Source organism: Sinohyriopsis cumingii, chromosome 7 (assembly GCF_028554795.1).
Source record: "Sinohyriopsis cumingii isolate HCF-2022 chromosome 7, ASM2855479v2, whole genome shotgun sequence".
Classification (NCBI taxonomy): Eukaryota; Metazoa; Mollusca; class Bivalvia; order Unionida; family Unionidae; genus Sinohyriopsis; species Sinohyriopsis cumingii.
In genome coordinates, this window is record NC_142967.1 from 25,130,491 (window position 1) to 25,154,357 (window position 23,867).

The following is a 23,867-nucleotide window of genomic DNA, read 5'->3' on the forward strand; positions in this document are numbered from 1 at the left end:
TGAGCGATTTTATCTGCGTTACATCTTGCGATTGATAATACAGACCCACTGCTGAAATACCAACAATATGTGGCAATATAGCATTTCAGGTGCAGGCCACAGTAAAAAAGTTAAACAATTAACCTCGGTACCACTGTCAATGTGTTTGCTTTGAATTAAAGCTTTTATATGTTTACACTATCACAACATGAACAAAAGAAACATTCGCCAGAGTGGATCCAGACTGATCCATCGCTGCTGGGCAATATGAATGCTCCAGACTCTCTATCTCCTCATGCATGGATAAAGAATCATTCCTGGTTGCTGAACCATAAATACCAGGATAAAAAATTTCCATGCAGATATTTCTTACATTTATTTAGCACACAACAGTTGCTTGACACCCATGGCTTTTACTGTGGTGGAGTCAGTCATAAACCGCATTGTATATAATGCATGAACCTGCTGAAACATTCTAAACTAAACACAATCCAAGTTGCAGAACACATTTACTGTGATTTGGATACACTGCTATCAGAAGTAATGATCAGCCTGAGCCAGAAATATCTTGTCAAGGACCGAGTTGAAGTGTTTTTTAAATAGCTCAAGTTTATGGTGAAATATAGACAACGTCTGTATTTTCCCATAGACATGATCATAACCTGTGATATTAATGAGTTTCCTGAGGCCACTTATTGCTGGATTTGTGATGGTGATTTTAGCTCCACGGATTTCAAAGTTCATGATAACTGTCACATCACTGGCACTTATAGAGGATTTGCAAACAACACTTACAATTTGTGGTTACATATTAAACCAAATAAAATAAAATATCCTGTAGTGGGAAGATAGCCACTTAATAATGCAGGCAGTAGCAACAGCAATAAAGCCACCAATATGTTTTTTTTTCATGTTTGTAAGTCATAAATAGGTTGTTTACTGGTTTACTGGAGTGGGAAGACAGACACTTAATAATGATGTTTACTGGTATTTAAGTTCATGGTCCATCCTTATTTATAAACTTCGAATGCTGGAAGCGAATGTCTGACCATATCTCAGTCATTTTATTGTCTTAGATTTTTATATAAAGTTGTAGTCAACAAAATTATTAATATTAAGATGAGCTGTGGAATTATTTTCGGTTGTGTTCAGATATAATTTCTGAGGAATCATGTATTTAAAAATTATTCATTGGAATTACAAACTACTCATTCACATTTTGGACTAAAACTATGTTACGGGATTATTGTGAATTAATTCAAAGACAGTATGGATTATATCATTGTCATAGATCGAGAATATTGGAACATTAGCACATTAAAGACTACTGGGTACATCAGCACATACAATATTGAATTTCATTTGGAGCATTCTAAACTCTTTAATTTGAGATGGAATATTTATGATCAGTTAGGATTTAATTCACAATACTGTTAAGTTCTTAAACTTTCATTTTGTAACTTTGAGAAATAAATTATTTGCTAATTTGAATAAACTTGTTGGTTTCACTTATTTTTGTTACTTTAAGATCAAAGAGTAATAACAGTACTCTTGTGTACCATATTGCTCATGTATTTTATCAAGATGCAGTTTGGTTCAATTTATGTCATGCAAATATATCTATGAAACCATGTGATAGAAGACTGTTAAAATATGGCACCACAGGTGTTAAGTGCTCGACTGTGTGCTACATGTTCGTGAAAGGAGCTTAATATTTCAGAATGCAAGTGAGAAGAAACAAGTACTGCAAATGGTAAATAATATATCGGTTTTGTAACTTTTTTCCCACTAATGAAGTTGCTTTTTTAAGCTAGGGATTTGACAGCTGTATGATAAGGTGTGGACCTAGGTAAACTTTGATCAAAGTATCTGTCTGGAGTTAAAATATACGACAACCTGGATTATGAGAGATGACAGTGCCTTAAAAAATCCCATGCTATAATGCTGACCTTGAGGCAAGGGGCATGACTGTCAATATGTGTGATGCTCTTAAGTTAAGATGTGTCAGTGGCTAACTTTAATTAAAACATCTTTATTGGTTCAAAACTTATAGATGGATGGTGCTCACCAATTTATGTTTTCATATGCTGTAGTCTTGATTTTGAGGCTTGGGACATTGTTATGGTGTTTGACACACCATCTAGACGTGATATATAATTGGTTTAAATAAATATCCTGACTGGTTCAAAGTTTACACTCCAGACAAGAATACCAATAAAAGTATGGGTCATACAAACATTGTTAATGGATGGACAGACAGATGAATGGAAAATAAGCAACATAATACAACTTAACACAAATGTATGAAAATGCACAAGAAAACAAAATAACCACAACACTTGTAACAATTATAATAGCACCATTTTATTTGCAAACATTCATCTGAAAAATATGCATTCAATCACTTATTTAAATACCAAGCACTGCAAAATACCTAAGTATATAACTTGAATATATATGACAAAAAATTTAATCCTGATGGAAATCAGTCACCTGGTCATTTGAATTTTATCTGTCTGGGTTTATAAATGTGGGGGACAGACCATGAGTGATGAATTCAGTGATGAATCTGGATAATTCAGGATCCTACTGTATATTTAAATCATCTTTCATGGACATCGGTTATGGCCAGCACAATAACTTCACAATATTACCCCAGAAAGCAGCCAATTATCTTGACCAAATAAGACATTCAATCAATTAATATAAACATTCATGTACAATTTCTGTTAAAAATGTATAATTTATCCATTTAAAAATGATTCATTTAATTTAAAATGGAATTCACATGCAAACCTTGAACAACCTGCATAACAGTTCTGTAAAAAAAAAAAAAAAAATTCTTACTGGAATTACCAGAATACAAGCTACTCATCACAAATTTAGAGAAAAAACTGGTATTTTTTAAGAGTCTGTAAACCCTGTGTTTATTGGTTAGGAGAACATGCTGCGCAGAAAAGACAATACAAACCCCACCCCATTAACTACAAATGGATTTAAAGATAAAATCAGGAATGTTTAAGTAAAAAAAAATATTGACCTATTTCTCATAAGTACTGACTGTTAGCAAAGGATAATCTGCCAACACACAAAAATATATCAATCACTTCAAAAGATATAGAAAAAAATGACTAGATTATCAAATTGTGTTTTTGGACAAAACGTGATGTTAGAAATGAGAAATGTTTGTATCATTACTCTCCAAAATTCATCACAATTCTATACACATAATTTTTTAATAAAGCCTGTACAAATTAAAACAAACAAAATAATTATCACAAATATCAGAAATACAAGAAATCCTCAGTATTTTAAGGCTTCATTAATTTAGTTCAAATTAATCTGTATTCAATTTATTGGCTGAATGATCAATATGAGTTGCACTGTTTAAATTTGTAAATTGCTATAACATTGGAGTATATGTAACAAACAATGGTGTAGATAATGGAAAAAATATTCTGTGACCAGTTCAACATCTTGTGTGTAGTCAAACATTTTTGTAACTGTACTTCATCCAATACCTGAACAGTTGATTACCCTATTTGCTTGTACATAACATGTGGCCAGTATATACTCACATATGTCTATGTTACATTGGTAGATCAGTGTCTATACTGTCTGTTCTATTTATGTCTATGGTAGATCAGTGTCTATACTGTCTGTTCTATTTATAATCTTGATCCTATAGCACTGATCCTCATCTGCTTACATACATCTGTGGTGGAAGATCTGTATTGACTCTCTAAGCTATGGGTGGACAAAATACGGCCTGTGGGTTGGATCGACCCTGTGACCTGGTTTTATTCTTTAATTTGCATCAAAGGGTGTGACTTTAAAAATCACTTTTCAGGCACATGCACTGGAACAAGTTGTGCATGACTACTATAAACAGCTGAATGTTCATTTATACCCAACACTGATCCTGATCTGCTGACACATATTGTACTGGATGATCAGCATCAACCCTCTACACATCTCAATACTCATTTTTACACCTAATAATACTGTACTTGGTAATCTTTAAATTGTCATTCATTGATTCTTTTGATTCAAAATCATTCAATTAATTTGCTACTCCAGGAAAGTTGAATTTTAAATGCATTCTGTTCCATATTTTTCAAGCTTCCTATACAATCTTATTCTTCAGGGTTCCAATGTCATCAATTTCAACTTCAACAATATCTCCTATCTGAAAAGAGCAAATTATTATTATTATTATTATTATTATTATTATTATTTACAAAGTAGAAATCACAATGCCATCTCTTATTTCATCATGATAATTTTAATCTAAAGTGAGATTCATAAAGTCAAACATATATGAAAACTGTCATAATGACTTGGATCTTTTTTCATTTATGTCATCGAAGACTAAAAAAAAATATTGTCTTGTTGATAACTCTTCACACCCTGTAATTTTTCATATTCTGACAAACTTTAATTTTTACACAAATTTGTTATTATGGTTAACTGTTGCAGTTTGCTGAAGAATTTAAATGTTTAATTACTATTTTAATCCTTAATTGTTTTTAAATGTCATCCAAACTATGAATAACTAGAATTGGAATATTATTAAACTGAACTGGGTGTTTGTAAAATACAGATCCCTACACTTCCTGGATCTGAAAATCATTTACCAAGTTCAAGTTAGGACTGGACCCTAGGGCTGAAGTTAGCTGCATATGTCCATTTGCCTTTTTCTGTCCAGTAAGTGTATATATAATGTGAGAACAAAGAATGAAATCTCAACAGTTTCCAGGTTATTATTACTGGGTTTAGTCCCTAGGGGTAATCACAGACTCAAGGGCAAACATCAGTTACATATATGAATTTTATTTTTTCATTCCTGATATGAGTATATACAAGTGGGAATCTCAATAAATTCAAAGATATATCATTAGGGCCACACCAGTATGTCCCCGAGTCATGCCCTAAGGTCTAATTTGAAACACCATCTGGCATGAGATAACACTTATGCCATTTATCATACATACCAATTTTCTGGATTGTGAAACCTAACTCTTTGGAGTTACTTCACTAATATATTTACAAATGACAATGAATTAATATGAAGAAAACAAATGAAGACCTTGAACTGCAAATAAAACAAATTCTGTTTGCTTGAACAACAAAAACTTCCTTCAAGTAAATAGAATCACATTTACAAAATAATGATATTACAAATCAAAAATGTATTTCTACATTTATTTAAAGTCATATATATATATATATATATATATATATATATATATATATATATATATATATATATTCCAGTAATGAACAAGAAGCAAGACAACACATGTCTTCCCATATCACACTCCGATTCAGTTTCATTCTGTGATGATGGTACTTGATAGATGGAATGGACAAATCTTGAAAGGTTAATAAAATGGAAGTTAGTTTGGAGAGTGAATCGATTCTTCCTCTGATCAAAACGGATTGGCCAACTTATGTAGCATCCAGAAAGCTTCATCTGGCAAAAATTTGGAAAACTTTGACATCTGTCCGAAAGGGGACAGGAGGCTGAAATCTTGAACCAAATATGCAAACATGAAAAAAGAATATGTAGAACCAAAAGACACTGCAGACCCAAAAAGATAAATTCCAAATGCAAAAGTAAAATTTTGAAAACCTAATATAATGGTATGTTTATCTAATCAAGTCATCTGGATATTACCCCAAATATGCATGAAAAATTGTATCTCTCTTCCTCAAATGGTTTTGCAAACTTGTTCTTTATACTAAAATGAAAATCTAATCAACTCATCTGCATATTAATAAGGCTACCAAATCTCACTTATCTACCTCAAGAGAGTTTAACTTAATTAGGATAACAAAGTTTTTGTCCCAAAATGTTGAGACCAAATAGGTTACAATACTGTAAAAAATGGAAATATTTCTAAATGGCATAGAAATCTGATCAGGTCATTTATATATTAATAAAAATAAGCCCACCAAATTTAAATTCTAAACCTCAGGTAAGGTTTGCATGGTTATGCTTACAATGTTGTCAAAAACAGAATGTTGAGGTCACAAAATTAAAAATCTGTAAGAAATATAAAAATTACTTGAATGGCTTGGAAAAAAATTACACAATCAGAATAATAACACAGAAAGAATACAAAATTTCACTACGGGGTAGCTACCTCATAAATTTTTGTCTGAACTTACTCGCAAGTATTTTTTTGTTAAAAAGTCCACACATTTTAAAATAAAGGTGTAAAAGACTGAAAAAAATAAGGCCAAAGTATCAAAAAACCAAATTTAGTCCTGCGATCCATTCAGGGTGTCTAATTATCAGATTCGGTAAAGTTTGGCTCAACAGTTTTTGAGCTATCATCATTAAAATACAGTTAGTGGTCAGATGGATGGAAAGCATAAAACCATTTTGTCTACCACCTTTGGGGAGGAGGGAAATTTAATTTGCTGAACAAACCAAATTCTTAATGATCTGTTGATGCCAAAGTACTATAATGTACAACTCTTTGTATGAACTGTGAAAAATACATAGAATTCATACCTTCAAAAATTCTGGTGGCTTTTTGAAGACTCCAACACCAGGGGGGGTTCCTGTCAATATCAGATCTCCTGGCTTGATTGTCATAAACCTAGAATATAGTAACGATATGCTACACTGAAACTTGTATCTCCAAGTAGTTGCCAAATTTTGCCCTAAAACTACTATTATTTGCAATTAACTCATGTAGCAGAAAAGGACTGTACAGTGGATGGATTTTTTTATTGTAGATCTGATTCTCATATGACTGCGACCATTACCTATTTTTGACAAATATTTTCTTTAAATTATACATTTTTTTATTTAACTTCTTAAATCATTTATACAAATCTGTAAATATGTTACACTAATAGTCATCGGTTGCTTCAAGGCAAAATTCTACAAACAACATAATTTTCAACTTCAGCATATGTTGCTTTGATTAAAATGAATCAACATTTTCAAATTTTGATAGCTACTGGTGAATGTGGCGATTTCTAGAACCAATATAAGATATGACATACTGTATTTGCTGTGACACAACTCAAGTCCAATCATGAAAAACACAGATCCCAATATTCTGTCTTATAACAATGTTCCTGACACACATCACATGTCCAGCCAGGAACAACACAGATCCAGATATTGCCTCATAACAATGTACATTCAACTTACATTTTTCAAACAAACTACATAAACTGTTATATGACAGAACATTATATATGAGCAGGTCATGGTCTACACTGTTTGTTCCACTTATGGTTTTAACATATGCTTAATAGTGTGTTACCTCCCCTGGTGGGATAACGCTACTGAGTCAAATTATGGAAAATTTAGTGCTAAAATGCCACCTGCAGTAAAATGTACCCTTTGATAACTTTAAATTGCATAATTTCAATGTCACTGTCTCTAATTTTTGCACATGTGTATCTCTGAAGATTTTGTATAAATATGTTGGAGAAAAAACTCATAGGAATCTTAACTTTCAGTAATGAAGCACACTGATGAAATGAGAATGGACACTGGCAGACAACACAGTATATCACTGACATCACAATGCAACAAATTTCAGCCACAACATTTGGTCTGCTTCCTTAACCTTTATTTTTGATGTGGTGTCAATGCATACATCGGAAACATCTTCAGTTTAACAAAATCCCTCTCCTCTAACATTATTCAGTCATATAACATCCATGAGTTACACTGATAAAGTCCATTTCACTTGATAATATTTGGCGCCATGTTTTTGCAATTTAGACTAGTTCACAGCATACATGTGTATTATAATAAATCTGACACATGGTTTCAAATTCAAGAAACCCGTAAGTTTTCTTTGCAACATGTCATGTAATGGTACTATAAATAGAAAATAAGAAAACTCTTAGAGTACTTAGCCAAATTGTCGTACATACCGACAATATGAAAATCAGCAGACAGAGGTCTATGATGGATCAATGTCATATGATGTCAGCCTCAAACTGTACTCATTGTTTTGTATCTCGCTCAGTCCTGACGTCACCAGATATAATCTTAGATCTGAGTTAGGAAACATGTTTTTCTTTTTTTCTTTTTTCTTATTTTTTTAAATGAATTAAATGGGTACCCTATAGCTAATTTTAATACCCAGGTAATTATGAATGGGTGGCTACCCAAGTAACCAGGTAATGATTTACATCTTTAGTCACAATATATCAGAACACGGGCTGACCACTAATATGCAGTCACTGTGTTAGGCCAATAACAAATCCAACCTATACAATCTAAACTGTTTGAATGCTTGCTGAATGGATGTCAAATGCCTGCCAGGGCTCACAGATTATGAGTAAGTCATGCATTGATTGTTCAAACCATTCTGATTATGACTATCACAATACGTATCCCAACATCTGAATTTTATACAAATACAGAATTTGTTATCTGAACTCTCGATCTTCTTTCGCAACAAATTCATATCAATTACTAATGTTTTGAGCAAGTAAAGCGGCATAAAAAGAAGTGAATGTTCGACTTATGATACCTTGTGATGAAAGCTATCAACTGTTGTGTTTGGAAGACCATCTGATTTGTGTTGCTGTTCTGTTTTGTTATTCCATTTACACGAGTCCTAACTCCAAGATTGTGTGGATCTATCAAGAACAAAATATCAACAGATCAATTAATGGATTTATGCTTCAGTAAAATTTACAAAACTCTGACAGTCTTTTACACCTCACATTATGTATGTGAATAGTTTCAGTTAAACAAAAATTCATTTTTTGGATGGAGGCTCTACTTTAACTTTTACCTGAAGACAGACTTAGTCTAAAAATAAACTCAAATGTGGATGATATGTGCAATGTGTTGCTTGACATAATTATAATCTTTTGAAAATTATATTTTAGATTTTTGTAATAAAAGCATATTTACCAACTAGTCCTTCTTTTGTAACAATAGCTGGACCTAGAGGACAGAAATTGTCCATGGCTTTCCCAATCACCCACTGTCCACCATTTTTCCCAGGTTTTAGTTGCCAGTCTCTTGCACTCACATCATTGGCAACTGTATAGCCAAAGACATAGTTCATTGCCTCAGATGCCTGACAAAGAAAAGATTAAGTATTGTAGCCAAAGACATAGTTCATTGCCTCAGATGCCTGAGAAAGAAAAGATTAAGTCAGAAACCCTAGGATATAATCACTGACATAAATCCAAATGTCTCCATTATTTTGCTATGCCTTATTTTGCACCACTCTGCTCATGGGTGTCATCTCAGTTTCGAGAATATTTAAGGGTTACACTAACCAAAGGTCAGTGGTTTCCTCCTGGACCCAGTTTTACTAAACATCTGAAATTTACTTCTTCAAATTTAGATTTTGGAATAATTTTCTTCCTCATTGGTTTGTAACAATGAATTTTTCAATGAACATTCTGCAGTAATTAGAGATAAAACTACCATCATTATACCAGGATCTTCATTTCTCCATAAAAAAGTAATATTTTATCTTGAGAAAAATTTCATAATTTCCTCTGAATTCAAGAAATTTGTCAAAGCTTTCAAGACAAAAAGATTTGTGGGTGGACAATTTTAAAATAATGGTGTTAATATTTTTTCCATCTTTTATTTCATGATCACTGCTGACATTATCCCAATATTTCCAGACATATCATTAGCAAGATATATTAATTTTCAATCTTGTTACAAAAAATGTGGAGAAACAAAGTGAACCTGGGACATTAATCTCCAGGACTGTCAACCATTAGTTAACCTAATCTAACAATATCACCCCTGTTTCAGTTTTCTTACATTTGAGGACAATTTTAGGAATTCTTGTCTTTTTTTTAAAGCAAACAAAAAGGACTCATAAACTTATAATTTTATGACAGATACCTAATTTTGAATTATTTCTCCAACAGCAATCTCAATATTGTAAGATTTATCGAGGGAATGAAGTTGTAAAACCTTGATCTGATAAGAAATTTGGAGAAATTTGGAGAAACTAGGACTCGGGTCATCAAGTGTTATTAGAAGAAGTCTGAAGTTTTTGTACCATCAATGAATAAATTGTTCAGTAAAGTTAAAAACTTAGTTCCGACACCCATGGCTTGAGAATGTATAATTGGCATGATGTGATCAACTGCATGTTATTAATTGAAACAATGGCTATGGTGTTTCAGTGGTTAATGTGCCCATCTAGCGACTGAAACGGTGAAGGTTTGAATTCTACCATTGGATGAACCTTAATCAAACAAAGATTGTGACTGTCTTTGCAACAGTTCTTTTGCAGAAAAGATCAGGAAGATATTCAATGAAATGGCAGGCCTTAGTACAAACTGACACTTTATACAAATATTTAATATAATGACACATGCCAGGCCTTAGTACAAACTGACACTTTATACAAATATTCAAAGAAATGGCACATGCCAGGCCTTAGTACAAACTGACACTTTATACAAATATTAAATATAATGGCACATGCCAGGCCTTACTAAACACATACACTTCATACAAATATTCAGTTACATAGCACAAGCCAGGCGTTACATAACATAGAAACATCAAAAAAATATTCAATGAAATGGCACATGTCAAGCCTTACTACACACAAACACTTTATACAAATATTCAATATAATGACACATGACAGGCCTTACTACACACAGACACTTTATACAAATATTCAATATAATGGCACATGTCAGGCCTTACTACAAACTGACACATTATAGAAATATTCAATGAAATGGCACATGTCAGGCCTTACTACGCACTGACACATTACAGAAATATTCAATCAAATGGCACATGTCAGGCCTTACTACACACTGACACTTTATACAAATATTCAATTAACTGGCACATGTCAGGCCTTCCTAAACACAGACACTTTATAAGAATATTCAAAAAACTGGCACATGTCAGGCCTTACTAAACACAGACACTTGATACAAATATTCAATGAACTGGCACATGCCAGGCCTTACTACACACAGACACTTGATACAAATATTCAATGAACTGGCACATGCCAGGCCTTACTACACATGGACACTTCATACAAATATTCATTAAAATGGCACATGCCAGGCCTTACTACACACTGACACTTTTTACAAATATTCATTAAATGGCACATGCCAGGTCTAACTAAGCATAGAAACTTCATAAAAATGTTCGATGAAATGGCACATGCTAGGCCTTACTACACACTGACACTTCATACAAATATTAAATGAAATGGCACATCAGGCCTTACTACACACTGACACTTCATACAAATATTAATTAAAATGGCACATGCCAAGCCTTACTACATACAAACACTTCATATAAATATTCATTAAAATGGCATGTGCCAGGCCTTATTACACACGGAAACTTCATAAAAATATTCATTAAAATGGCACATGAAAGGCATCGATACAAACAGAAACTTCATCAAAACTTTCATTGAAATGGTACATGTGAGGCCTTACTACATACAGACATTACATGAAGATATTCACTGAAATTGCACATGTGAGGCCTTACTACATACGGACATTACATGAAGATATTCATTGAAATTGCACATGTGAGGCCTTACTACATAGGCATTACATGAAGATATTCACTGAAATGGCACATGTGAGGCCTTACTACATACAGACATTACATAAAAGATATTCATTGAAACTGCACATGTGAGGCCTTACTACATACAGACATTACATGAAGATATTCATTGAAAGTGCACATGTGAGGCCTTACTACATACAGCCATTACATGAAAATATCCATTGAAATTGCACATGTGAGGCCTTACTACATACAGACATTACATGAAGATATTCACTGAAATTGCACATGTGAGGCCTTACTACATACAGACATTACATGAAGATATTCATTGAAATTGCACATGTGAGGCCTTACTACATAGGCATTACATGAAGATATTCATTGAAATGGCACATGTGAGGACTTACTACATACAGACATTACATGAAGATATTCATTGAAATTGCACATGTGAGGCCTTACTACATACAGACATTACATGAAGATATTCATCGAAATAGTATGTGTGAGGCCTTACTACATACAGACATTACATGAAGATATTCATTGAAATTGCACATGTGAGGCCTTACTACATACAGACATTACATGAAGATATTCATTGAAATTGCACATGCCAGGCATTACTACACTTCATAATGTCAAAACTTTTGCTTGTATAACATAATGCAACATGTAAAACTTAACATTGCTATTCACAATAACAAATATGTACATTGGCAGGTAATACATATGCCAATATATATATATATATATATATATATATATATATATATATATATATATTCTGTAACTAAAAATGAAGAAGTCAAAACTAGTTTTTTTTTTAACTAGACCAAGTGGTGTTTTCAACTCTCAATGAGTCTTTTTTGTCAAAGGCAACGTTACACAACAGAGCTAAGCAAGACAAACAATAAAAACAAAAGAAAATATTGACTTAACATAATTATGGATCAAACAGTGGTATAATTTCCAAATTGTGAACATACTACTCACCTATAATTATGTTGGTATTAGTATTATTATTGTTAATAAAAGGACGATGAATCATGTGGGGATAATCTAAGGGTAAAGAAACCTTATATTAGTAAATGGAGGATGCTCTGCTAACTCCTTTGTAGGTCAAAACCAACTAGGTTGCCATTTTAATGTCAGCATTAAAACCAATCCACAAGTTTGAAATAAAACTTCCATTAAATCCACAATCATGTACAATTCTTTAAAGTCAAAGTTTTCTTTTGTGTTTATTACTTTTCTTGTTTGTCTGTTTTGAATTTTACCACTGACATTGACTTAGTGAGAGTCAAAGTGCTTCAGGTGCTTGATTTGAGTGATTTCAGTGAAACATAAAACAAACAGGTACACACACACACACACACACACACACAATGATGTGTTCCAAAACAGCATTAGTTGCATCACTTTCTGATTGTTCCATTAACTTTAGTTAAAAATTGGTAACCTGCACTGTACAAGGACTGCTATTTCTCTTAACAAGTTATCATCTAAATTTGGAACTTGCATTCAGGTAGAATATAAGTGCTGTTTATAACAATAATGGAAGCAATGTGCACATTAATTCTTGATAGACACCCCTCGTCCCCCAAATCTAGAACTTAGAGTTTATAGCTGTAACCCAACATGAACGTGGTGTGTGTGATTTGCGTATTGTAATGCAAGTGGTGTTACACAGAGCTGTCATTGCTGCCTGAGGAAAGGTTTTGAGGTTGCTAGGGTAATTCTGAAGGGAATTTCAGAAATTGTTTATTACCTATTTCATAATCTTTATCCCAAGTACTTAAGCCCCCTTCCCTCTAAGTCAGCAAATATACAATGTTAGAAACAAAGATCAAAGATATACTAGATGATAATTTGGCAAAATACTGTACTTGAATATTCTCAAGATAATCTAGCAAATACTGTATTTAGACAATCCTCATGATAATCTGGCAAAATACTATACTTGAATAATTCTCAAGATAATCTAGCAAATACTGTATTTAGACAATCCTCATGATAATCTGGCAAAATACTGCACTTGAATAATTCTCAAGATAATCTAGCAAATACTGTATTTAGACAATCCTCATGATAATCTGGAAAAATACTGCACTTGTATAATTCTCAAGATAATCTAGCAAATACTGTATTTAGACAATCCTCATGAAAATCTGGAAAAATACTGCACTTGTATAATTCTCAAGATAATCTAGCAAATACTGTATTTAAACAATCCTCATGATAATCTGGCAAAATACTGCACTTGTATAATCCTCATGATAATCTAGCAAATACTGTATTTAGACAATCCTCGTGATAATCTGGCAAAACAATGCACTTGAATAATCCTCATGATAATCTAGCAAATACGGTATTTAGACAATCCTCGTGATAATCTGGCAAAATACTGTACTTGAATAATCCTCATGATAATCTAGCAAATACTGTATTTAGACAATCCTCATAATAATCTGGCAAAATTCTGTACTTGAATAATTCTCAAGATAATCTAGCAAATACTGTATTTAGACAATCCTCATGATAATCTAGCAAATACTATATTTAGACAATCCTCATGATAATCTGGCAAAATTCTGTACTTGAATAATTCTCAAGATAATCTAGCAAATACTGTATTTAGACAATCCTCATGATAATCTGGCAAAATTCTGTACTTGAATTCTCAAGATAATCTAGCAAATACTGTATTTAGACAATCCTCATGATAATCTGGCAAAATTCTGTACTTGAATAATTCTCAAGATAATCTAGCAAATACTGTATTTAGACAATCCTCATGATAATCTGGCAAAATACTGTACTTGAATAATCCTCATGATAATCTCGCAAATACTGTATTTAGACAATCCTCGTGATAATCTGGCAAAATACTGTACTTGAATAATCCTTATGATAATCTAGCAAATACTGTATTTAGACAATCCTCATAATAATCTGGCAAAATTATGTACTTGAATAATTCTCAAGATAATCTAGCAAATACTGTATTTAGACAATCCTCATGATAATCTGGCAAACTACAGTACTTGAATAATCCTCATGATAATCTAGCAAATACTGTATTTAGACAATTCTCATAATAATCTGGCAAAATTCTGTACTTGAATAATTCTCAAGATAATCTGGCAAAATTCTGTACTTCAATAATCCTCATGATAATCTGGAAAATTCTGTACTTGGATAATCCTCATGATAATATGGCAAATACTGTACTTAAATAATCCTCAAGACTCTAATGTTCTTCATGGCTGAATTTTTGAATACTGGAACTCTACCTCAAAACTAGATCAACTTACCAAAACATCTTTTCCCTCTCTTCCCACAACAATGACCAATTCAACCTCCCAGTCCAGTTCCTTTAAAAGAATTTTAAAAAAGAGCTAGTATGAGTGACTTTTTATTCTCTGCTCCAAGCACACTTCTGTCAAATTCTAATAATAATAATAATAATAATGATAATAATAATAATAATAATAATAATAATAATAATACAAACAACAACCTTATTATACACAGCGTATTCCTAGGGGCAAGACTGAGAGTCAAAACTCTCCCAGGTGTCAACACTGGGGGGTCAGACTGAGTGAAAAACAAACTTTGGTACTATTACTATTACTAATAAAAATAATAATAATAACAGCAACAATAATAATATTAATACTTATCATTATCATTATTACACCCCTATAACACAAAATATAGAGCCATTAAAATGATTGAAATACCTACTAATGGCATCACTGCAAGTTCAAGACATCAATTAAATGCTTACTCAATGACCGTGCTTGTTTTATTTTGACATGTTTAAAACCTAATGGTCCTTCACATGCTAACATAAGACTTTCTAATTAAAGAAATATCTTTTTCCAATTTATTACAAGACAAGAATGGCACTGATATCACAGTTTTCATCTGGATGTAGGTCAGTCCAATTTTTTTTTAAAATCACACATTGTTGACAAGTTTTTACCATTGTTAAATCTGTATATTGTTTTTCAATATCAAAATATAACTTAAGAAAACTATTAAAATTATTCACTTTTGTCTTTTCTCATTTCAGTAAATTTTTTCTTTTTAATCCAGATGTAGTGTTCTTGGACAGCTGCATGCTGTGTTTATTTAACGTACAAATGACATGGAGTTGTACTCACGTTTTTGCTATGTGTTATTGATAAGGAAGACTGTGACATTTAAAATCTATCAGTTTAGTGCTTGTGATTTATGTGTGCAGTTCATGCTGTGAAGAATTAGTTCATTTGTGTTTACTTGCAATGGCTAAATATCCTTTGGTACTGATGGGAGGCAACTCCAACTTTGCTGATGTTCAAATATGTGAGTAATGCATGCCAACATGATTTCTATTAAAAGTCTTTCATCAGTTTATTAACATTATTTGACCTGTTAAGATCAAATATCAACTAATACTAAAATCCATAAAAATAATTATTAAGGAGATTATGAATCTTAAGTGTCAGTGAAAACATGCTTGCTCACTCTTTAGTTTCTTTAAATATTTCTACATAGTTGTACAAGTACAATGATTGGTCAACAGACACATCTTTTGATGATAGCCATTATATGTATGTATATATATATATATATATATATATAGAGAGAGAGAGAGAGAGAGAGAGAGAGAGAGAGAATCACAGTAATGAGATCTTGAATTCTAGATATTGTCATGTGTTCATCATAGGAAAATCTGGATTAATATAAGACATGAAGCACTGAGTCATGATCTGGATTTTCTGACACTGACTACAATCTAGCAATCATGATCCAATTACTATGATGATATTGCTGTTACATGTAAATACTTGTCAATTATCGGGCAAATAAAATCTCAAAATGTAACTGAAAAATCATTGCTTAACATTTCAACATTTTTGATAAGAAATTCATCTTAAGTCATAAACCAAATTTCACTTTTTAAACAGCTGACATGTGCATGAACATCAGCTTTATGAATGAAGCATGTGTAACAACAATCGTTCATTTTCACTACTATCACTGTTAATAACACAAGTTCTTCAATGCATAGGTGCAGCAGACCCATATATGATTTTTTTTTTACAGTTACATGTATTGTGTAGTTGTCAAATTTTACATCAATGAAGATTTCACCATCAGAATAAACTTGAAAGTTTATATCTGATGTTTGATTTGATAGCATTTATACTTTTCCTGGTGGATCATCATTTGAAGCTCTGATGACAACTTGGCAGGGGTATGACAGCATTACTTAGAGAGGTATGGGTCAAATTGTTGGAACCTAATGATACAGATTTGTTTAAAATAATGCTTGTTATTTCCAAGTGAGACTATGGCTTAGTTATTTATGCTTGTTCAGTTGTAACCAGGAAACACAGAAGTAATTCCAACCTCATTTGAAAGCATGATAATATGAGATCTGATAACATTTTCCTACATCTGGTATTTGATGGTAATATTCTCATTTTTGGGTAAAAAATTGATAAGATATAATGAAAATTAAGTCCACATCAATCTACTAAAAACTGCAGGCCATGTTGTCTTTAAACATTCTGTCATACATTGCATCTCACTGTAAGCAAAAAGTGCAGTAACTCATACAAGTCACATTGAAGCATAACAGTTTCTTAATATGTGCATCTTTAATTGAAAGAATGTACCAAGTTTCACTGCAATCAGAAAGAAACTCCAAGTTGTGTTCACAGGTTTCTCTTGCAAGGGCAACAATTCCAACAGAAATTGTGGGAGCAAAGTGATTTGTCAATATGTACCTCTTCAGGGAATGAGTTTAATATTTACCATGTTTCAGGGCAATCCCTGAAAAACCATGAGGCTATGTGCACTAATAAGACTGCCACATAATTCACTAAGCTACAAGACAAAGAAGGCTATAACTGCAACAGAAATTGCATGAGTAGAGATATTTGTTTATAGGTATATCATCAGATGATGAACATTAAAAAACTGCACAACTAATTACACTGACAAGATTTGTTAGACTATTAAAAAAAAAAGGAAATGTTGGGAACAAAGTCATTTATCAATGTATGCACATTCTAGTGATAGCCATAATATTTACTAATAAGCCTCTCAGGGACTGAAGCTTCAAGATCAATATTTTCTTGATCAAGTGTTTTTCATTTTCCTTTCTATCTTTTTGAAAGTGAGGGACTTTTGGATTTTTGCCTGGGACTCTCAGATAAAGGCTGGGGAATCTTACATTCCATGAATGAAGAGTCCAGGACTCCTCATCCTGAAATCTGTTGATAGCCATGAATTAAGTTTATATCATTCCATAAAAACTGTTGGCACATAGTTGTACATAAAACCTGTAAACTCCTAACCCCCCATGGAAGAATTAAATAAGAATACCCATCTGGTACATGGTTAAACATATAACCTGTAAACCCCTGTGTAAGGATGCAAATTTCTGTCAATCTATGAAGGGTAACAGAAATTGCAGGAGTAGAGACATTTGTTGATAGGTACATCATCAGGTGATGAACATTCAAAAACTGCACAACTAATTACACTGACAAGATTTGTTAAACTATTAAAAAAATAAGGAAATAACTCCAAGAAAAATGTTGGGAACAAAGTCATTTATCAATGTATGCATATTCTAGTGATGCCCATAACATTTATTAATAAAGCTCTCAGGGACTGAAGCTTCAAGGTCAAATACACATCTAATTCTCAGAGGATGCATCGTTTCTCCCTGTGATACATCTCAGTGACTGCCCCCCTTCATATTCTGGTCAGTGGGGCCAGTCTGCACAACAGCTATAGGTTAGACTGCTCCTTTCATATTTTGGTCAGTGGGGCCAGTCTGCACAATAGTTACAGGTTAGACTGCCCCTTTCATATTTTGGTCAGTGGGGCCAGTCTGCGCAATAGCTACTGCAACAGGTTAGACATAGGTAATCAAGCAAGAAGTCAATGTGACTACTTAAGCGTTAATACTTATCAATGAAATTATCTTGTAAAAATGACTGCCCCTTTGATATACTTCAAAAAAACTATGCTCTATTGAGTGTGTCTGTCAGCAACTGCAATTCATTGGCAAATAAACAACGACCTATTTTGTGGTAATGGTGATTAAATGAAATTGGTGATGATGTAAATATAAATAATTAAAGTAATTAAAACTTTCTCATACTTTGATTTGGACAGTATTGTTAAATCACTGATATGTCATAATATGAAGAACTACTATTTAGGTACAGAGCACTACAGTATCAGCAGAAACTTTTTAAAAAAGTGTGTTAGTATGCTGACTGCAAAATCTGTTGTCAAAATCTGTTAAATTTTCGGGAAACACACTCATGTTGAAAATGAACCAACAAAAATGAAATAAAACCCAACAAAAAACATAAAAGGTGAATGTTCCATTTGCTTTGTGATATCTGACTATGGTTACCTAACATGTGTGTGAATTCATCTTGTCAACAGTTCAAATCTGCAGTCTCAAAATACATGTATTTAGTTACATGTGCCAACCATTGTGTCTACAGAGCCAACATTATATCCCATGTTATTTCGTAATGGGTGTAAGGCATTTAGCACTGTTTACTAATTAACATACTTATCCTAAATTAGTTATATTTTGCAAATATGCTCTTTTCATTCCTTCATTTGCTTAATTTAATGATGGTAATTCATGTTTATACATATGGCACAGTGTAATTCCAAGTGTTTACAAATGTACACAGTAAGTTTCTTTGATAGTAATGGAGATGCTGTTTTACTTGAGAGAAAACTACCCAGTGTTCATTCTTGGGACTGAAACTAATAATTACAATATTATTATTGGGGTTTATTCTCTTTTTTGTTTTTAGAATTATAGTTGGGTTAAAAAAAATCTGTATAACATAGTACATAATGTTTAATTTAAACTTAATTTTATCTAATGGTACTGAAAAATATTTTCTTTTCAGTGTGACGAAGAATTCAATCCTGATATTATTAAAATAATGATAAAGTGTTTTTCATTTTCCTTTCTATCTTTTTGAAAGTGAGGGACATCTGGATTTTTGCCTGGGACTCTCAGATAAAGGCTGGGGAATCTTGCATTCCATGAATGAAGAATACAGGACTCCTCATCCTGAAATCTGTTGATAGCCATAAAATAAGTTTATATCATTCCATAAAAACTGTTGGCACATGGTTGTACATAAAACTTGTAAACTCCTAACCCCCCATGGAAGAATTTAAGAATATTCATCTGGAACATGGTTATACATATATGTAACCTGTAAATCCCTGTGTAAGGATGCAAATTTCTGTCAATCTATGAAAGGCAGCACATTCATTTGGGACAGAGAACATTTAATTAGATTTATGGGGACAGGTGCTTGTTAAACTGCTATACTGCAATGATTTCTAATGTCTGTGTTGGGAGAGGAAGTGATTCTTAATTAAGCCTTCGTTTACTTAACTGTTAGACGACTTGAAAAGGGAAGGGTACCTTCAATTTTATATCGGAACTGTCAGATTTGAAATATTCCAGATCTATTGTTTGAAATTCTATAAGTCATGCTGATTGCAATTTTGGCACCTAGTTATAAAAGGTGGTAAATATATTTAATCCTGATTGGTTACAATAAGCAAGAAGCTGGGTTCCCACAAGAAAATTTCTTGGGGTTAAATTGCCCTCATCGAAAGAAATCTAGTCAGTCTGCAATTTTTCCTGCAAGAATAAAAATATTTGGGACTCCAAGACTGAATTTGGAAGAAATTCGCTTGTAAAATATTGGTCAAAGGAACTGGATGTCTGAAAAGTCAACAGACACAATTTTGGCGGTAGAAATGAACAAAGCTTGAAAGCACAAGAGAAAATAGCTCCATGGACATATCCACGTACCTACTTATCCAAGTATCTATGTACTTACGTATCCACCTATCCACACAAAGTTTGAGGGCCGAAAAGAGGTAAGACGGTAGGGAGGTTGGAAAAGGGAAAAAGCAAAAGGACCTAGAGGAACCACCATAGTGAAGTTGGAATGGACCAGAATAAGCTGGTTATGAAGTTGCACAAGGCAATGACTTGGATCGTTTACTCAATTATGTGATGAACTAATTCTATCATTTAAAACAGATCGGCTATTTATATAAATATATTTGTGTTTGAAATTCGGTGAAAGATTTATTTCAAAAAGAAGTGTATCTTCCTAATGTAATGCATTATCCCAGCTGTTTATGTAATTGATGAAATTTTTGTTTTTAAATGTACGAGGCTTGTGTCATTCTGTTCTATATATCTGCTCAAATCTCTGTTTATTCCATCTATAATTTCACACTTCATTTTAATATTTACTCGATCCAGGCAACAATACCGAGGGTGATCACCCTCTAGATAATGATACCCATGTAAAGCGGACACCTTATAAGAAGAAATACAACCTAATAATACCACACCACATTCAGCAACCGCTACACCCTGACCCCCAGTGGAACAATCTATTAAAAATATCCATCAGGAACATGTTTACTATCTTTATCTTGACAAGATTAGCATTACACATATAACCTGTAAACCCCTGACCCCCAATGGAAGAATCTAAGAACAATACCCTTCTGGCACATGGTTGTACATACAACCTGTAAACCCCATACCACCAATGGAAGAATCTAAGAGCAATACCCACCTGGTACATGGTTCTACATATAGCCGATAAACCCCCAACCCTTAATGGAAGAATCTAAAAACAATATCCATCAGGAACATGGTTATTATCACTACAAGATTACTATTACAATGTGGACAGCTCAGTGGTTTTAAAAGACAGGATAATGGACAGACTGGTGGGCATAAAGCATGTGAAGAAGGAGTCTTTCAAGGTTAATCATAAATGCATTTGAACATGTTTTAATATGAAATTCCAGCCTTAAAAGAAAGCCATATATAGCTAGTGGTTTGATTTCTACCTCAGTTTCCTTAGGATAATGCAGATCATCAAGTGGTCCAATAATGCAACTGGGAAACTTGTTAAAAATTAGTGGTTCTTTAGGAACAGGTGCCCCCTGCTCTTCACAGTGATCTCTGTAATTCATCCCAATGCACAACACCTTGTCACAGCTTGTAATTGGTGCTAGAATCTTGACTGATTCATTCTTGACAATATGTTGTCCTCTTTCCACAGCACTGAATGTAAATAAATAAATAAATAAATAAATAAATATTAATATAATAAATGAAGACCAGTGTAATCCACAATCAAAGCAATGCTAAATTTTTTTAAAAACCAAAACCTTAATAAACTGCATATGCTGGTAGCCACATAAATTATCCACCTAAATCTGCCAGAACATATCTTACCCTCTTTGGAAGAGCACCCTATCAACACCTAAATCTGCCAGAACATTTTGTCCCCTGTTTGGGAAAGCACCCCAAATAAACCCATTGCTTTAAAGTCTTTGCATGATGCTTTCAATTTTAAGGAATACCCTGACTGTTGCTGACAATGAGAGTACAAAAAAACTGATTGTTATATCTTGCAACTAAATAATGTTAATGTTCAGCAAAAAAATTAACACTAGATGGTAAATGAACAAGGGAGCAGGAAAAACTAAAAGTAATAGAAAATGAGGTGACCCTCATTTTGGGGTGCTAGATGGCAACGTGAGCACTAAGATATATTAAATTAATCATGATAACAATTAAACCATGCCAATTCCTATGTTTAAGGTAATAAAATGATAAAATTTAAAACTGACAAAAATTAGTCCAATATTGTAAGACCTCGACCCTGATATTTATGTTTTAAATACCAGGCATGAGGTCTTACATAGTCCTACATGGAAGACCTTGACGCTGATATTTATGTTTTGGGCGTCAGGTATAGCACTAAAACAAAACCAACATGTGCTATGTCTTAGATTGTAGGTCCAAGGTCTTACATTGTAGGACTAATAAAAAACTTGAACAGTATTACATTCATGTGAGCCAGACATAAAATTTTGTATGTTTTCAACGTTATGGCATTATAATCTGGATCACGCCAACACTTTCTCAAAGGATCCAATTAAAACAAATATTGTAATATATTGCATATTAAGCTCGGGCAGGCAAAGATCATTTTTTGAATGGGGTTGTTTCCCTTAGTACGTCCTTCTGCAACGAAATGCAACTTTATGTTTACGAAGTATCTGGCAAAATGCTCACATTCATTTCAAGACATCTTTCATTTGATATGAACCAGATTTACTGCCTGCATCTAAACTACTTCTTACTTCGATCGATTTGAAAAATATTGCACTCAAGTCAATTTTAGTGTAGACCTAACCTCTTTGCAGCCAGAAGCATCTGATGTCCACCTTCAATGAAACTCCTCATGTCGCGAGGTATGGATGAGTTGGCCTGGTTTAGGTTCACAATATCACCGCCATATCTGAGTTCCACACCAAGAAATCTTTCACCATTTTGCTCGAACTGTACGAACCGCATTTTGTCGAGAATTGTCCGGTGTGTAAATAAAGTAGGCGTTGATGTGTAACCGATAACAGCCGTGGCCTTGACCAATACATAAACACAAATACCGCACACGGGTGTGTGCTTAAAATTCGATCAGCTAATTAAAAACAGTAAACCTAATTCACGCCCCAGTACTTTATTCTTTTCATATTGATGAACATGCTTAGTTGAAGTAGTTCTCCCTAATTATCCTAGCCATGTGAGCTGCGTACCATGCTGAACTGGCCTAAAATAACTCTCAAAATACACTGGATAGTGTAACGGGAAGGGTTAAGGTCGTAAATCTAACCCGGCTCGTCTGTTTCACTGAGTGACTCTGTTAAAAAAGGTTTGCAAAATTGCAAACTGAAAACACTTTGGATATAATTTTGTGTCAATCCAGAGAGAGAGAGAGAGAGAGAGAGAGAGAGAGTACATAAGTTAAAGAATTGTGTGGACAAAACTAGATAACATCATTTTTAAAAACAACATTTATTTAATCAGTCCCACTCATTCAAACATATATATATCATCAGGGGACTAGTCCCTTCAACTTCATGTACACATATCAATGATTAAACATAAATGCATTTGCGATTTTACGTTGCATTTGCCATCAATGGACACCATATTTCTGTGCTAAAAAAAAAATTAAAAAAAAAAAATAGATAACCGTAATGTTCACACACCACTTTTATACTGTGGCATCGTTTAAAGAGAAACCACTTTCAGATGAAGGCAGTATATTTTGTGATGGGAATCAAGCAGCTTTGACGAAGAAAAAACAAGATTATTCGCACACCATCGAGGCTTATCCTTGTCATCTCACATTATTGAATTGAGATGGTAATACATTTCTTCTCATAAATTCCATGATGTCGTCTT

General features: G+C 33.1%; 1 protein-coding gene across 1 annotated transcript; it reads right to left on the bottom strand.

Moving 5' to 3' along the window:
* Positions 1-2,327: 2,327 nt before the first annotated feature.
* Positions 2,328-23,060, bottom strand: LOC149794911 (oxaloacetate tautomerase fahd2, mitochondrial-like). The gene is made up of 7 exons (XM_089964551.1): positions 22,816-23,060; positions 21,458-21,674; positions 14,836-14,895; positions 8,885-9,053; positions 8,496-8,604; positions 6,503-6,590; positions 2,328-4,168 (listed from the first exon to the last, which is right to left on the bottom strand). Exons 1-7 carry the CDS (start codon positions 22,974-22,976, stop codon positions 4,106-4,108), a joined length of 867 nt encoding a protein of 288 aa, XP_089820677.1. The 5' UTR covers positions 22,977-23,060; the 3' UTR covers positions 2,328-4,105.
* Between the last annotated feature and the right edge of the window lie 807 nt (positions 23,061-23,867).